The sequence below is a fragment of the Lactuca virosa genome, chromosome 8, assembly GCF_052849685.1.
Source record: "Lactuca virosa cultivar CGN04683 chromosome 8, Lactuca_virosa_CGN04683_v6, whole genome shotgun sequence".
NCBI lineage: Eukaryota > Viridiplantae > Streptophyta > Magnoliopsida > Asterales > Asteraceae > Lactuca > Lactuca virosa.
In genome coordinates, this window is record NC_136433.1 from 382249359 (window position 1) to 382267939 (window position 18581).

The following is an 18581-nucleotide window of genomic DNA, read 5'->3' on the forward strand; positions in this document are numbered from 1 at the left end:
TTTCTGCGGTCTTGAGGAGTCCCTGAAGTTTGCTGAGTGTGACCTCTTCCTTATTCATGTGATATGTCATGCAGAATTGATCATAGCACGATGGTAAGGAGTGCAAAATGATATATATTGCAAGCTCCTCAAGGAAGTTCACATTAAGCTTCAGCAACCGATCCACATACCTTTGCATTTTCTGCATGTGGCTCATGACGGATTCCCCATCCTTCATCATGGTTGTTATGATAGAGCATATGATTTCATACCTCTCTTGTCATGCACTTTGATGGTATCTTTCCATCAGATCTTGGTGCATTTCAAAAGGGTAGAAGTCCTCATAGGACTTTTGGAGTTCCGCTGTCATGGTGGCCAACATGATGCATGCCACTTTTGTAGCATCCCTTTCATGTGCCCGGAAGTCAGCGATCTCATGGGGAGTTGTAGTGGTCTCATCAATCTCCTTAAGCTCCTTGTCAAGGACATATTCTTTGTCCTCGTAGCGGGTTATCATCCTGATGTTTCTGATCCATTCATTGAAGTTGGATCCATCAAAAGTGACTTTCCCACACAAGTTCATAAGGGTAAAGGAGCCATTAGGATTAGAGCCAGAAGCAACATTGTTTGAAGACATTTGAAAGAAGAGAACAAGATTAGTTTAGATATTAAGAGAGTCCTTAATAAAACACCCAAATGTAATATTAAGGCTAGGATCCAATCACAATATATTATAACTTAGAAGAGGTATGCCGTAATCCAAGCTATAACATATTTGAAAGGTAGGTGAATGACGATTCACCAATTTCCACCATGAAAAACGAAATATAAATATTAGGTTTTTAATTGGTTCTTAGAAATTCCTAGATTCTTTTGAGATTCAATGAACTTTTCAAAGGCATGTTTCAATCTCGAGTGTGCCCTCCAAGTTTTGTGACTGGGATACCGAGGATCACAAAACGAGGTGTGAAGTAACCATGCAAATCACTTGGTACCCTCAAGGTTTATCACTCAATCGATGTGCCGGTAAACCACACACGCTCCACCGATGCTATGGTAAACCTTAAGTCACCCTTTACCTACCTTGTTAACTCCAAGTTAGTGTGTCGATTAACCACACACGCTCCACCAACGACTTAAACAAAGTGTAAAGTGTAATTTCATGGATTAGCACCTTATTCACATTTTCCTAAAGTAACTAAGATTGGGAATTTAATAAAAGCATTTAGTTACTTTATAATATTCATCATACTTTTAATGAGAATTTATAAGTCCTTGTCTTACCCGTTCGGCTAACGACCCTCCACCGATCAAGGAAGCGGTGGGTGAGAGTGGACACCCATTAAGTTGCCATTTTATAGGCAACAACCTTATACCCCCCTTATAGACCGGCTTCGTGAATGAGGCGTACTAGCGGTAAGACGACTTGACGTTATACATATATATATTAGTAACTTATAATATTATAAAGTATAAGGGTTGCATTTTAACTTTTAAAATTCTAAGGGTTGGAACTAAAGTTTTAATCAAGACTTTACATGTTCCAAAACTTGAGGGCAAGTTTTGTAAACTTCCAAAACTTTTCATTTCTTATAACTTATGAATTAATTGAGTAATAAAAATGAAGACTCTTCATTTTTATAACTCTTGTGTTCTTTATGGCTTTAATAAAAGTGAGACTTTTGGTTTTCCATAACTTGAGGACAAGTTATGGACTCCATTAAAACACATTATGATCATGAATTAAACTACCATGAAGGTTACAAACAATTCCTATGATCATCTAATCTTCATAAGTTCAAGAACATGAATATGAACACTTTCAAGAATCAAAAATTACACTTAAAAAAAACTTGTAATTTTAATAATACCCATTGTAAATGGATTAGCATAAACATTACACCATCTAAAACAAGCTTTAAAACATCAAAACAGTTTAGGGTAATGTTTCTAGTCCATTTCCAGCAACAAATGTGCAAACTTTCATACGAGCTGAAAACAGAAAAACGATTTTTTTTTCAAGCTGTTTGCACACAAAAAAAAAACAACAACAAACGAACCATGCTCTGATACCACTGATGGGTTTTGAGCATTCTAACACTTCCTAAGTGTACATGCAACCCTAATAACCTTGGATCTATGTTTGTCTAATTATCATGCAAAGTTGAATTCCAAGGTTATATTCCTATCTAGCATACATGGGGAACAAACTTGCATGAAAGATAGAATAACTTACCTTGTTGTTGCTTATGATCCTTGAAACCTTGTGAGCCTAGCACCCCAAGTGTGATGCCTCAAATGCTTCACACAACACCAAATGCTTTTGGAATGACTTTAGAGAGAATACACACTTCTAAAATCGGCCTAGCCCTCTTGTTTCTTATGTGTAGCCGATTTTGGTGGAGAATGGGTTTCTTATATAGTGTTGACACATCTAGGGTTACACCATGTAAACCCTAATGTGTCATGACTCTTCATTTCCATGACCCATGGGTTTGTAACTCCATGGAGCATCCATGGAGCATCCTATGGGTGGAACCCAACTTGATAATCCATGGAGCCTCTTAGCCCACTATATAAGATATGGAAGATTTACATAATCTACCCATATATTTAATTAGTTATATTTGAATCACTTAATTAATTCTAAATTAATTTTTGATCAAACTAATTAAATAATATTATTAATATATTAGAACTTATAATATATTAATAAACCGTAAGTGTTATTTCTCTCATTTTAGTTTATCCAATTGCATGGTGCCATGCAACCCAAATAGACCATGCCGGGTCGGGTCAAGTACATACCAGAAATAGTTATGGACTTAGACACCTTATCCAACAATTCCACCTTTAAACTTTATGGCAGAAGTATGCCACCAAGGAAGTCAAACAGGCGAAAGAACAACACACAACCTCCCAACACACCAGCAGCCCCACCACCACCACCTCCTCAAATGGACTATGTTGTGTTCCAAGCTGCAGTAACAGCTGATGTGGCTTCCGCCATGGCCCAAATCAGCAGTAACAACAACGGAAATGGCAACAGAAGCGGTAACGGAAGTGGAAACGGGACTGACAGTTCCAAACTGGGTGACAATCAAGGGCACCAACGGATGTGCTCCTACAAAGAGTTCATGAACTGCAAGCCCAGGACCTACCATGGCGATGGTGGAGTCGTTACTCTAACAAGATGGTTTGAAAAGACTGAGTCCATCTTCGAAATTTGCGCATGTCCTAACGAATTCAAGGTCAAATACACCGCATGTACATTCGTGGACTCAACCTTGATGTGGTGGAACGGCCACGTTAAAACTCTGACTTTAGCCGTGGCTAACGTCGTGAGCTGGGAAGACCTGAAAACTATGATGCTCGAGGAGTATTGTCCAAGGAGTGAGATGCAGAAGCTTGAATAGGAACTGTGGGAACACTCCATGAAGGGTTCCGATATTGCCACTTACACTTCTTGATTTAATGAATTGGCAACTTTGTGCCCGGGAATGGTCATTCCAGAGGCCAAGAAAGTGGAACGTTACATTTGGGGGCTATCTCCTCAGATCCAGGGGATAGTCATATCTGCCAACCCGAGCACCCTCAACAGTGCCAAGCGCCTGGCACAAACTCCTGTCGACCAGGGAATTCGTCAAGGCATCATAACCCCCACGCCAGAGCAGCCAAAAGGAGATGACAAAAAGAGGAAGTTTTGGAATAAAAAGAAAGTCCTACCCGCTCAAGACCCAGCTAAGAAGCAACAAACTGTGGTTGTCCATGCCATCACCGCCCCTACTGCCCCTGCACCAACCAAGCAATACGTTGGAACTCCTCCGAAATGCGACAAGTGCAGCTACTACCACCATGGTGCCTGTCGAGACCTACAATGTAACAATTGCAACAAGAAGGGGCACACGACCCATTTCTGCAAGGCACCAACCCAACAAAACACCCAAGCCGCTAATGTCGGGTGAGCCGTACATGCTACGGTTGCGGTAAGACAGGGCATTTCAAGAAGGAGTGCCCGAAGGCACAGAATAGAAGTGGCGGAGGCGTGAGAAGGGTTCTAACGATGGGGCATGAGGAGGCCATGAAGGATCCCACCGTGGTTACTGGTATGTTCCTCCTAAACAACTCATATGCATGCATACTAGTTGATAGTGCTGCGGAGAAAAGCTTCGTGAGCCACCAGTTTAAACACTTACTCAAACAGAAACCACAACCTCTAAATGAAACGTTCACCGTAGAAATGGTCAATGGAAAAACAGAAAGCATTAAAGATATATTCGTAGGGTGCACACTAACTCTAAACAATCATTCCTTCCGAATCAACCTTATGTCGGTCACAATAAGTAGCTTTGACGTTACCATAGGCATGGATTGGTTAAGTCCTCACCTTGCCGATATTCTATGTTACGAAAAGTCCGTTCGCCTTAACTTACCAAATAACGAAACCCTCGTCATTTATGGCGACAAACCTGTCGCAAATCTACAAATAATCTCCTACATCAAGGCCCAGAAATATATACGTAACGAATACCACGCCTTCTTAGCCCATTTCGTCGATAAGAAACAAGAAGTGAAAGACATCAAGGATATTACCGAGCTCTATGACTTTCCCGACGTATTTCCAGAAGACCTTCCGGGAATCCCGCCTGTACGCCAAGTCGAGTTCAGAATCGACTTACTTCCTGGAGCCACCCCCACAGCCAAATCCCCATACCGCTTAGCACCGGCTGATATGTAGGAACTGTCCAGCCAACTGAACGAACTACTGAGCAAAGGATTCATCCGACTGAGCTTCTCACCCTGGGGAGCACCGGTTTTGTTCGTGAAAAAGAAGAACGGATCCTTCCGCATATGCATAGACTACCGAGAACTAAACAAGCTCACTATCAAGAACTGTTATCCCCTACCTCGAATCGACGAATTATTTGATCAACTGCAAGGATCGAGCTACTTCTCAAAGATTGATCTAAGGTCGAGGTACCATCAGCTGTGGATTCAGGAGGAAGATATTCCTAAGACGACATTTAGAACTCGTTACAGTCACTACGAGCTTGTAGTGATACCCCTCGGCTTGACTAATGCACCAGCGGTGTACATGGACTTAATGAACCGTGTGTGTCGGCCTTATCTTGATAAATTCGTGATAGTATTCATCGACGACATACCGATCTACTCATGAAGCAAGGAGGAACATGGTCAGCACCTACAACAGTTCTTGGAGACGTTAAGGGCAGAAAAGCTATACGCGAAGTTCTTGAAATGTGAATTATGGATTCGAAAAGTTGACTTCTTGGGGCACGTAGTCAGCAAGGAAGGGATACACGTGGACCCTTCCAAAGTCAAGGCGATTGAAAACTGGGCAACACCAAGAACAGCGATAGAGATCCGCCAGTTTTTAGGCCTTGCTGGATACTACCGAAGATTTATACAGAACTTCTCAAAGATCGCAAAGTCGTTCACTACCTTGACACAGAAGGGAGTGACTTTCAGCTAGGAGAATAAACAAGAAACTTCCTTCCAAACGCTTAAGCAAGCTTTGTGCATCACTCCAATCTTGTCTCTTCCAGAAGGGACCGAAGACTTTGTGGTATGCATCCAAGCAGGGCCTAGGATGTGTGCTTATGCAACGAGGAAAGGTCATCGCCTATGCCTCATGACAACTCAAGACTCATGAGGTCAATTACACCATGCACGACCTTGAATTAGGAGCAGTGGTGTTTGCCCTGAAGATCTGGAGGCACTACCTTTACGGCACATAGTGCACCATCTTCACAGATCATAAGAGTCTTCAGCACATTCTCAATCAAAAGGAGCTCAACATGAGACAACGACGATGGGTTGAACTACTAAATGACTACGAATGTGAAATTTGTTATCATCCAGGCAAGGCCAACATAGTAGCAGACACCTTGAGTCGGAAAGAATACTCGGGTCGCCGAGTAAAGTCATTAACCATGACCATCCATTCACACTTGTCCACACAAATCAAGGAGGCGCAGCTAGAAGCCTTGAAACCCGATAATGTCGTAGGTGAAGCATTGTGGGGAATGGATAAAAAGTTTGAAGTCAAGGGCGACGGAGCTCATTACTTCATAGATCGAATTCGGACACTGAGATTCGACGGGTACAGGGACGTAGTCATGAACGAGGCTCACAAGACAAAATACTCCGTTCATCCCGGTTCAGACAAGATGTATCTGGACCTAAAGAAACTTTATTGGTGGCCAAACATGAAGGCAAATATCGCTACCTATGTGGGCAAGTGCCTGACTTATGCCAAGGTCAAGGTAGGGCTTGCTTCAGCAACCGGAGATACCCGAGTGGAAGTGGGAGCAGATAACCATGAACTTCAGAACCAAGTTGCCCAAGACAGCGGGTGGACTTGACACCATATGGGTAATCGTTGACAGGTTAACCAAATCCGCACACATCCTACCAATAAAGGAGACCGACAAGATGGAGAAGCTCACAAGGACGTACATCAAAGAAATTGTACGACTACATGGTGTGCCAATCTCTATTATCTCCGACCGGGATAGTAGATTCACTTCACGGTTTTGGCAATCACTCCAAAAGTCCTTGGGAACCAAACTCGATATGAGTACATCATATCACCCTCAAACAGACGGTTAATGTGAAAGAACCATACAGACACTAGAAGACATGTTAAGAGCTTGTGTGATAGACTTTGGTAAATCTTGGGATACCCATTTACCGCTCATCAAGTTCTCATACAATAACAACTATCACACTAGCATCAAAGTCTTGCCATTCGAAGCCCTCTATGGACGCAAGTGCAGATCCCCTTTGTACTGGGCTGAAGTGGGTGACACACAACTAGCAAAGAGGCAAGTTCCTGATAGCACTCTCACCGGCTCAGAGATTATACGAGAAACTACGGAAAAAATCGTCCAGATCCGTGAATGATCAAAGGCATCCTGGGACCGGCAAAAGAGCTATGTTGATAAGCGACGAAATCCTTGGAATTCCAGGTTGGTGACCGCATTCTGTTGAAGGTCTCACCCTGGAAGGGAATGACATGTTTTGGAAGACGTGGAAAGCTAAATCCAAGGTATATCGGGCCATTCAAGATCCTTGCTAGAATCGGCCCGGTAGCTTACAAACTCCGACTACCACAAGAACTTAGTAACATACATCCCACCTTCCACGTGTCCAACCTAAAGAAGTGTCTGTCCGAAGAGACTCTTGTAGTCCCACTCGACGAAATGGAGGTAAACGAGAGTCTACACTTCGTAGAGGAACCTATGGAAATAATGGACAGGGAGATCAAGAGAACAAAACAAAGTCGTATACTAATAGTGAAGGTCCGCTGGAACGCCAAGCGAGGGCCCAAATTCACTTGGGAACGAGAATATCAAATGAAACAGAAGTACCCACAACGTTTCCTCTAATTGCAAGAACCCGTCCAAGATGCAATTTTCGGGATGAAATTCCCTCTAACAGGGGATGTTGTGACAACTGGAAAATTTTGGAACAAGCAAGGCCTAAGGTGTGTCTATGTATAATGTAAAACCACATCACAACTTTGTTGCAATTAAACTTTGAAAGCAACTATCCTATCATCCCTTCTTCCTTAACTACGATAGATCACCCCACAAACCCCACCCATTCCATTCTCTCTAAAGATTAATCCATTCCCTCTCAAGAAAAATCAACTCCAAGCTTCCAAGTTCAAAATTCCCCAAGTTCATCCTTAGAATTTTGGTAAGATTTCCTTCTTAATCTACTGTATTTATACACTTTCATATTAGTTTCATCATATTTACACATATTATTATGTGTTAAAACTCTTAGGATAATATTCTTTCCAAGGAAGTCCATCCACCACATTCAAGTGTTTAGGCTTGGAAATCTTCACACCATCTCCTCAAACACTTACATGTTTTCATATTTATGTTAAATATAAGATATTATTTGCATAATACATGGTTATCACTACTTTTGTACAATTATTTGTGATATATTGGTTTTGAATTACAAAACTAACAAAACAAACATAATCTATGTTATAAAATCATAAGAAAATTTATGATTTGCAAAACTACATGGTTTTTGAAGCTTTTTACTAAAATATAGCTTTTCTAACAAAAAGGAGTTCATTCTAGTTATTTCACTATTTTGTGGGTTACAACCCAAAAATATGATGTTAACTTTACATTTTGAAACTAGACAAGATATTTACTATGTATTTATATAAATGTTTATATAAATGTTCTTGACAAACAAACATTGATAAACTATAATTGGTATAGTTTGGGAGTTACAAACACTACACTATCATTTAAGAATAAACAAATAATTATTTAAAGGTATAGTTATTTTGCTTACAAGATAACGAATTTTCAGTACAATAGACGTAAGCCAGTTGATACATACTTGTGAGTCACTACTTCATTGTACCTACCAGAGTACACACCTAAGTCCTGAATTATAACCAGAGTCTCTTGTAGGGAGAGCGTGACACTTACGTATAGATCTATACGGGATTGACAACCCCCACCTAAACTGTTAGCTACAGTTAGACCGGCAGGTCTGGGGTGACAAATGTTGTAACAGTTCCGACGCCTGAAGAACGTCGTTCAGGCCACTAGTCGCATTAGTATGGTTATAATAACTCACATAGAGTATTAACAAAACATTTTGGTTTATTGGCTAGAGTACACTCAAATAGTTTTCACAATAAGATAAGTCTTACTAAAACTATTTTCCAGTACCGCATCACCTACATTTTTAGTCTTGGGTTAAGACTTACAACGAGGTTAACATACATTCAAGTAGTTTTATATAAAGATAAAACTTTATAACACTGCTTTTCAGTACAACATTACTTACATTTTTAGTCTTTGGATTAAGACTTACAGTTTATTTTAAAGAAAATATTGGATTTTCTGGAAGTATACACTATCATTTTACCAGAAACAGTTACAAATCCTTCTCATACAAAACACTTATGAACTCACAAAGTTTATTGTTGACACTTTTCAAAAGCACTTGTATTCTCAGGAAATCAGTAAACAAGTAACCACAAGAGTTTTTGGTGGATGACATGTCGTCACATCTCGTTATTTATTTTTGTCATACACATTTGATATCATGTAAACGATGTTTTTGAGTACAATGTAATTTATTAAATATTCAATACAATGGTTGTGATGCTTTGATTGTTATTATTCAATTGTTATGATACTGCACACGAAGTCATCCGCCCCCAAACGTTTCCGCCGTTCTGGTTTGGGGTGTGACAAGAAGCATTGACTTTAACTCTGATCTAGTCATCTAGTAGAGTATAGATGACAACCACAGACGATTCTAGATAGTCCAGTGGAACGCTAGTAGGCTCGCAACCTGTAGGTGTTTTTGAACTACGTGTTCACCAGATGTACTCCAAAAACCCTAACATCTATGGACTCAGTGCCTTACAAATGAACATTGACAGCTATGAACTTAGTGCCTTACAAATGAACATTGGCAGCTATGCCTAATAAATAACATCGACAACTATGGACTTAGTGTCTGTTGGATAAACCATGACAGCGATGGACTTCGTGCCTATTCCTTAGGACAATCCTTAGGAATAAATAAATGAAGAATAGATGATTGTCAGGGAAGATCCTTAAGAATAAATAAGATAATGGGGATGGGAAATTGAGTTAATTGTTGGATGATTAAACATAATAATTATATTATTATGAGTTGAAAACCCTATGTACTCACCAGGTTTCCCAACCTGACCTACTCAGTTTATTGTATCACAGGTGGCTATATGAAAGATACATTCTGCTGAGAGATTCAAGAAGTATTAGGCCAGTAGTTTAATTACTGTAAGACTTGTAATATTTTGTTATGCTTATGTTTCTGTATTGACGATGACATCCCAATTTTTAATATAAATAAAATACATTTTTCCGAAATGCTTTGATAACATCTTTATCATGTTTTCTGGGAACAAATTCCGCAATACTATTTTTCAAAAAGGATACTCTGATTTTTAAATAAGCATAAGCAAAATCGGTCTTTTCTGGTCGTGAAAATTGAGATGTCACATCCACACTACTACCGATATATACCACTTTAACCCTTTGTATGAAGTGACTCAACCTTTGTGATATTTCACCTTTTCATCATTAGTGGTGGTGGATGGGTTCTTCATTGCCAACTAGAAGCAAATGGGAAGTAAAGCAAATTAGTGAGACGATTCTCGATGGTTCTCCAACGCCAAATTACTTCCCACTATAAGAAGGTGTTTGTTTTAACTTTTAAAATGACTTTTACTTTTATCTTTTAGAAAAAGTCAAAAAGATGTTTGTTTAAGTGAAAATGACTTTTGGAAATGACTTTTCCAATAGAGTAAACGGAGCCTTTTTGGAAAGTCACGATTATGTGACTTTTCCCAACTTTTCAACAGTAAAAATATTAAATTACCAATATACCCACATCTATCCTAATCAATTCTTCATTCATAGCATATGATTCCCTACTCTCTCCTAAAAGTTAACCCAAACACTTTAACTTTTGACTTTTTCCTTTCAAAAGCTAATCCAAACACATTTTAAAAAATAACTTTTGTAAAAAGTCCTTTTACAAAAAGTCTTTTTTACAAAAAGGACTTTTGCCCCACACAAAGCTAAGCCAAATACCCTCTAAGTATATGCTTCTTCTTCTCTCCAGACCCAACCCTAGCCGCATCCTTCTTCTCCGGCGCCAAAATACGCAACACTACCCTCAATAAATAGCAGCTGCTAAAAACGCCTTTATCAAATGTATAGAAACACCTAGCCACATAAGATGATTTTACTGTTTAATAAAAAAAATTAATAGTATTTACTAAATAGGATGATTCTACTTTCTACCATTTAGTAAAAAAAACCATTTAGTAAAAAAAAAAAAAATTTGATTGTGTCCTACATCTCTTTTTTACTGATCGTAGAAGCTACAAGCCACAACTGTAAGAAATCGATCGTCTCACCCGGTTGCACCACCATCACCGGCTGCAGCTCCAGCAGGCCACTCAACCTCCGGCTACGCTAGACACTGGCGACTCCACTTCCGGCTACAGCAGCCGGCGATTTTATCTCAGGTACGATTTTTTTACTCCATCTCATAGCTTCGATTTCTATACATTCAACTTCGATTTATGCTTTGCTTAGGTTTACTGAATACATATTCTTGAAATTCCATCTTCATTCTATCAGGTTCTCACTTTATTAAGTTCCAATTTTGAACTTTCGTGTGTGTATTTGTAAGCTACTGTCGAAATTTTCATTGAACATGCTTATAGATTTCTGAATTTTCATTGAATTTTGATGTAGAATTTCGCTAAGGTTAGAGAAATGAGAATTCTGATTTTGAATTTTGTACTGATGTTGTTTTCTGATTGCTTCAATGTTGTCTGTTTCTTATATCTGATTTTGAGTTTTAAGTTTATGATTATAATTGATTGCAGATGTTGTTTACTGATTTTGAATTTTGTTTACTGAGGTTGTTATTTGATGTTCTTGCATTTCAATATCTACTTATCTTAGGTTTGTAGATTGGGTTTTCGTTGGAACAAGATGAATTTTAAAATTTTTTGGGGAACTCAGAAAAAAAAAAAAAAATACTCAAAATAGTTCAGAATCTTGTATAACGAAAATTAGAGAGAATAGAAGAATGTCTCAAATATGATAATAACTCATATCTTCTAGTATTTTAATGATTAATCAATCTCTATAGTTTGAACCTAAACAGAAACGCGACAAAATTTCAGGAGAATTTTGGCGGCAAAATGGAGCTGATCAAGCTATCAAAATTCAAGCTCCAGCTCCAAACCCTAATCACAGAAGTTCGTGAACTCAGAGTAAAATCTCAATCACTCTCCATCCTCTCATGTCATTGGATTGATTAATCATCAGAACAACCTTGGAGAACTTATATCAAATTTTCAGGAAAAGGAACGCGCATCTTCCGATCAACTTCACGATTATGTCCAGGTTCTTATAAATCGAATATTAATTTAAAACCAATGCTGTTCAACTTCTAGTAATTGTTGAAAATCGATTGTAGTTCGTGAACATTTATCATGATTAACCTAATTGTTCGCATCCAATGTCAAAATCGAATATTGTAGAAATTGTTTGTAGACCTATGCTAAGTTATTGATATTTCGAATTCAGAAACAGAAGCAAAGCGATGAAGAATTTAGTATAAAGATTAAGGAATTGGAAACCGAGTTAACATCATCTAACGAACTGCAGCAGAAGCTAGAACGGAAGGTATGATATAATTGATTTGTTCATGAATCTTCATTTATGCTCAAATGAAGCAAACAAATTAAATTTAGGGTTTGTGGTCTAACAGGTCCAGTTCCTTGAAGATGAGAATTATTTACTTGAAAACAAGCATAAAGAACTGAAGGAAACTATAAGCAGCATACTCCAAGAAAAAGAAGGCTTTGTTAAAGCTTACCAGGTTTGTAACTGTTAAATGCTTTGTTATTAACCAGTAATCACCATGATTCAAACATTTTCAGGAATCTACTTGTGAAATGAAAAGATCCATTGAATCCAGAGATAGAAAGATTGCCATTCTTTCTGAGAAGATAAATACTCAACTATTATCATTTGACACAATACGCAAGGAGGCATCATTTGTGAAGCAAGTAGTGGATAATGCAACTCATGTTGTCAATGAGAAAGAGGAAGTAGGTATGTTTTTTAATTTTACAAAATACAAATCAAATTAATTATACATTTATACTCTGAATCTGAATCACTGATAGTTTCTCATATGATTCTCAGTGTCTCAGTTGAAGATGAAATTTGACAAAGTATGTGCATTTGAGAAGTTATTCATTGGTAATGTTATAATTATTCTTTGAATCTATTTACTATTTTCATGCTCATTTCACATCTACTATTCATGGTCTTTTTTTATTCTAAATATTTGCAGAAAAAATCAAGGATCTTGAAACTAAACTAAAAATTAAAGAAAGTGAGTTTCATACAAAGGATAGAGTGATTGCAGAGCTCCATACACAGCTGGAGACAATAAAAATAACTACTCTTCAATGCCAACCAAAGATAGAGGAAATATCCATCTTTATCTTTTTTTTATTTTATTTTATTTTATTTTATTTATTTAACATTAAACAAAAACTAATTATTGATTAATGTCTCTCTTAACTAACCTCACCTTCAAGAAACTATACAAATGAAGGAAGGGATCATAGAGACATTAATATCAGAAAACAAGGTATCCACTCAGTATTTCACACAATAATTTTCTCAAAATTTATTTGTTTTTATTTTCATGATTTCTCAGGCTTTGCATTCTGAAGTGGGGATTTTAGTAGTTACTGTTAAGAAAATTCAAGATACAATGACACGTATGGATGAAGAGGTAATTGATTATAATCACTTAATATTCAATTTTATAAAATTATAAATTTATCAACAATTTATAAAATTTGTCCATTCCATTGCAGGATAGAGCTGCTTTGCCTTTAATGGTGGCAAACCAAGAAAAAAATGTAGCAAATTCTCATCACATAGATTCTAGAGCAACTGTGTCAGAGGCAAGAAATAGCAACATACTTTCATTCATTTTCTTATTAATCATTGTATTTTAAAACGATTAAAAACAATATAGGATTGTAGTTTTTATTTGTGAAAAAATGTATCCAATTATAGATGTTAAAATTGTTTCACATCTTGGATTACATTGCTATGATTATTGTACTGATTGTCAAAGTATATATTTCTTGCACTTTAGCATTTTTTATGATTATTGTACTGATTGTCACATATCTTAAAACTCTAATTTTAATATGTTATTACAACAGCTAGATTCAGAATGCTCAACTACACAAGAAGGAATTTGTTGATGAATGGATTTCTATAAAAGGTAATATTCCTTTTTTTAATGTCTAGTTATGTGAATGATATATTAATATGGTATATATGTAAAGACATTTATTATCTGTCTTAGTTGTATTGATATATGTTAAATGCCTACTTTATAATTTGTTACATTTGGTCCCTTTCTTTTATATTTTATCTACTAAGTTTATGTCACGTACAGTTAAACAATATAAAATCGTAGGTAAGAAGTAAAAACACCAAGTTGTTTTGCCATATTGACCACCATTGTATTTATAAAAAATAAAATCCAATTGATAAATTTTGTTCAAAAATGAGAAATAAATCAACCAATTATTTGGCGACATATGACAAGAGACTAATCTTCGCAACCCAAGGCTCGTTGAAAGGTTGCCTTTTCTTCTTTTTCTTTTGCTTTATTTATTATTTGGTTGGAAAAAATAGCTTAATGGTCAAACACGTGACATATAAAACGATAACACTGATTTTTTATTTGTTTATTTGTTTATTTGTTTATTTTTTGCAAACAAGGTTGACAAAAAAAAGTAGATTCATGTATATATTAGCTCACGTATTATTCTTGTATTGTGTGTATGTAACTATGTATTATGATTAGGCCCATGTTGTACTTTACCCATAGATATTCAGCCCACGATCATGTAGTTATTGTATATTTGTATTATATTTTATTAATGAGAACTGGATTGATTATGGAAAAATACTTTTGTAACAATATATAGAATGACTACATTTTAATAAAAGAGTAAACAAGTTGAGTTGAAGGTACGTCATCCAAATTATAATATGTCAAATTTAGGTAAAGATTCGTTTTGAAATTATCAACTCATGTGACATGTTTATAAGTTTTTGTTCCAACAAAATCCATTATCTAAAAACCATATTCATTTTTTTTAATACAAGTAACTAACTTTCTCATGATTTAAATTATTTTCCATAGGGGAATCCTTGGTATAAAAAAGGTAACACATAATGTGTATAATTTAGAGTTTTAACTAATTAGCTCAGGACTTCAAATATAATCACATAAAGAACAAGTCAACTGTAATGACCGAAAAAACTGAAATATAAGAATTTTTTTGGAAATTTGCCCTTATTATTTATATATTAACGATATATATATATATATATATAAGACTAAGATGAGAGGTTTTGGTAGTTTCAATGCAACCCATAAATCGTTTACTAACAAGTGTATCATGATATTTTTGTTGATTTTTATGTCATCTTATTCTTATAAATAATATAATCCATGATCTCACCATTACATTACATGACATGAAAAATTAGAAATTGGTTTGTCCAACTTCTTGTATTGACCCCACTTGGTATCGGGTGGTTCCGATTTTATACTCCTACGGCTGAAAACAATGGCCGGCCCAATTTACACAACCACTATTCCACTAAACGACCCTACAATGATCACGCGTTACTATGTGCCACGTGGCATATAAGGATTTTAAAAAAAAAAAAAAAAATTTATGTGGTTTTGATTGATAGAATATAAGTTTCTTGGAAATTATAATGCGCACTCATGTATTGACCAGAAAAATATTACTAGTTTGTTATTTTAAAGTGCAATTATTTTATATCTTGTTTGTTACATTAAACCAAAAATCAATTGTAACTATATTAATTGGTATTTGTTAAGTTTGATTGGTTTTGTGTAATTGTCATCAAAGAAGTCTAAATGAATCACGTTTAGTTTTAGGATGTAGCTTTTTTGCCTTAACAAACTACAACATCTAAATTTTATTTTTGATTTGTCCTTGATAAATGTCACAAATTTTGTTTCAAGTTATTATTCTTATTTATTTTTTACTCATCAACGATTTTTTAAATCAGTGACTTTAGTGTTGATCCACATGCTTTCTTACTTGTTTTCTTCTAAAACATTTGGGACAATTAATTTTTTTTTCCTCATTTAAGATATCGATCAAATAACATTATCCATTTTCTTTAAACGAAATACCTTGATATTTTCCCGCGAGAGAGCGAAAAGAGAGGGGATGGGAGGTTGCGTGTCTAGGCCGGAGAATTGCGTCGGAGGTGGAATAAAGTCGTCGAAGGTGAAGGTGAAGCTGAAGCTGAGAAGGCGGAGGAAAGCTCTGAAACGCCGTGTATCGTCTCGCTTGTATGATCAATCCAAGGCACCTCCCTCCGGCGACCCTCCAAATTCCCACGGTTCCTTCTCTTTCTCTCTAAAACTACATTAAATTTTATGTGTTGTGTTCTATAGAGTTCCTAATGCGTCGTAATTGAACTAAGCTAATTGGAAGTTTTGAGGATTGTTTATGAATCAAACTATTGAATTAAACTACACCAGTAATTACTCGTACATGATCTTCAAGGAATAAGCTGGGGAACATGATTACGTATTTAATTAATCTATGAGTTAACTTGTTGTATTTCGCATGGTTCTCCAACAGTTTTTTTTTTTGACGGAATTCTCAGATCCAAGAAAAGGAGGCCAAATTTATCAACGGGATGCAATTTTTCATATCGAATATTATTTTTTCGAAGCTATAAGTTTGAACGAATCTACTGCTTCCAAACTGAAAATTTCAGTCAGTTTTTTTGATATTGATTCATTCCGAATTACTTCGTGAAGTCTGTTGTTGCTTTTTTCATTGCAATTTCAAGTAGTTCGTTACGAATTTTTAGAACATCCATTAAAATTAATGAAATTTTCTCTTACGTACCTTGTACTTTTTGCAGGGAGCACTGATGATCTCTGGTGTGATTCTGCTTCAATTCTTGAATCCGATTGCAGTGATGAAGATTTCCAGAGTTTTTCCGATGGTGATTTTTAGCAGAAATTTTATAACAGACATACATTTACTTACTTTTCTTCATCTCATGAATCCTGAATCCATATGTTCATAAATGCTCTGTTTCCAGATGGCTCAGAAGCTGTCTCCTTGCCACATATTGGTTCTCTGAGAGATAGTGAGGCTCATAGAAGTTCAGTTCATCCTGAACAGATGATATTTCAATCAAATATAGATGAAAATACTGGAAGAGAGAATGGTATCCCATCAAGCTCAAGGAAAAAAGCTGCATTTAAGTTATCCTTCAAACGAAATGATGAACATACTAATCCCACAATCAGTGAGTTCTTTTACCATTACACTTGATTTTAACTCGTTTATGTTACTTCCTTTGAGCCTCATTTGATAAGCTTTCATAGTTCAAACACTGAAATTTAACATAGTTCTTTATCTGAATCCAGTTCCTTCAAAGATGCATCATATAATACAACGACCTATAGCTGGTTCACAAGTACCCTTCTGCCCAATAGACAAGAATATGATTGATTCTTGGTCAATTATTGAACCCCAAACTTTTAGAGTACGTGGCAAGGATTATCTCAGGTAACCTTATAAGTTTATATATATTCAAACATGTGGTCAATTCTGAAAAGACACTTGATCAGTTTATTGTTATGTTATATCATTTTACAGGGATAGAAAGAAGGAACTTGCTTCTAATTACGCTGCTTATTACCCATTTGGAGTTGATGTGTTTTTATCTCAGAGGAAAATTGATCACATTGCTCAGTTTGTAAAACTCCCTGATGTTGCTTCTTCTATAGATGTTCCATCTATTCTTGTTGTAAATGTACAGGTATTTTGATGGATATATCATTCATAATTAAAATATTTTGATTTTTGACAAAATATATATTAATCATGTTGTTTTTATGATTCCGTGTGGATTTGCAGATTCCATTGTATCCTGCTGCTCTTTTTGGAGGTGAAATTGATGGAGAAGGAATAAGTTTTGTGTTGTATTTTAAACTTTCTGATTGTTACTCAAAGGAATTGTCTTCCCAATTTCAAGATAACATGAGAGTAAATACTAAATAATCCTTTGATATGCATTTTGTATTCATCATTATGTTATGTCAAACTTATTTTATTTTGTTGTATAACATTAATTACAGAGGATACTTGATGATGAAGTAGAAGAAGTGAAAGGTTTTCGTGTAGATACAGTTGTAGCATGTAGAGAAAGGATAAAAATATTGGGACGTGTTGTAAATATAGATGATCTTCAGTTGAGTGCACCACAAAGGAAGCTTATGCACGCTTACAATGGAAAACCTGTTCTTTCACGTCCTCAACATGACTTCTATCAAGTAATTTTTTTTTTCTATTTTTTACAACTCAATTTTTTATAACTTTATTGGTGTCGAATAATTTACAGGGAGAAAATTATTTGGAGATCGATTTGGATATGCATAGATTTAGTTACATCTCTAGGAAAGGGTTTGGTGCATTTCAGGATCGACTCAAGGATTGCATCCTGGATTTTGGCATCACAATTCAGGCAAATTAATCTTTTATTAAAAAAAAATATATATATATTTTTTAATAGCATAATGTTTTACTTAAGCATAAATTTTGTTTTAATGTAGGGTAATAAAGCAGAGGAGTTACCAGAGGAATTGTTGTGTTGTGTGAGGTTAAATTGTATTGATTACATGAAGTATCACATTCTGAGGTTAGATCAGGTCTCATCATGATGCAATAATCACAACTGTATATGAACATTACAGAGAATATACACGTGGGAATTGGAATTCAAAATTCATTTATTTATTTATTTATTTTTGTCTTGAAATCCACCAAACAGAATGCAATCCAATTTCATTTTTTAACTTGGGATTATACAGATGACCAGGGTTAAATAGCAACAAAATTT

General features: G+C 36.0%; 2 protein-coding genes across 4 annotated transcripts; both read left to right on the forward strand.

The window, feature by feature from the left end:
• Window positions 1-10759: 10759 nt before the first annotated feature.
• LOC145133488 (RUN/FYVE domain protein) lies at window positions 10760-13931 on the forward strand. 3 transcript variants are annotated; one of them, XM_079068428.1, is made up of 12 exons: window positions 10761-11077; window positions 11747-11836; window positions 11925-11969; window positions 12153-12251; window positions 12337-12447; window positions 12509-12683; window positions 12777-12833; window positions 12928-13067; window positions 13171-13230; window positions 13300-13377; window positions 13463-13552; window positions 13820-13931. In XM_079068428.1, exons 2-12 carry the CDS (start codon window positions 11765-11767, stop codon window positions 13859-13861), a joined length of 969 nt encoding a protein of 322 aa, XP_078924554.1. In that variant the 5' UTR covers window positions 10761-11077; window positions 11747-11764; the 3' UTR covers window positions 13862-13931. The 3 variants fall into 3 exon arrangements, with proteins under 3 accessions (XP_078924553.1, XP_078924554.1, XP_078924552.1); XM_079068427.1 differs by lacking the exon at window positions 13820-13931 and having other exon boundaries at window positions 10760-11077; window positions 11713-11836; window positions 13463-13753; XM_079068426.1 differs by lacking the exon at window positions 13820-13931 and having other exon boundaries at window positions 13463-13753.
• A 1782-nt stretch (window positions 13932-15713) lies between these two features.
• LOC145133768 (uncharacterized) lies at window positions 15714-18500 on the forward strand. The gene is made up of 9 exons (XM_079068730.1): window positions 15714-16058; window positions 16593-16676; window positions 16776-16985; window positions 17107-17248; window positions 17339-17501; window positions 17600-17728; window positions 17821-18015; window positions 18084-18206; window positions 18295-18500. Exons 1-9 carry the CDS (start codon window positions 15884-15886, stop codon window positions 18400-18402), a joined length of 1329 nt encoding a protein of 442 aa, XP_078924856.1. The 5' UTR covers window positions 15714-15883; the 3' UTR covers window positions 18403-18500.
• Window positions 18501-18581: the final 81 nt, after the last annotated feature.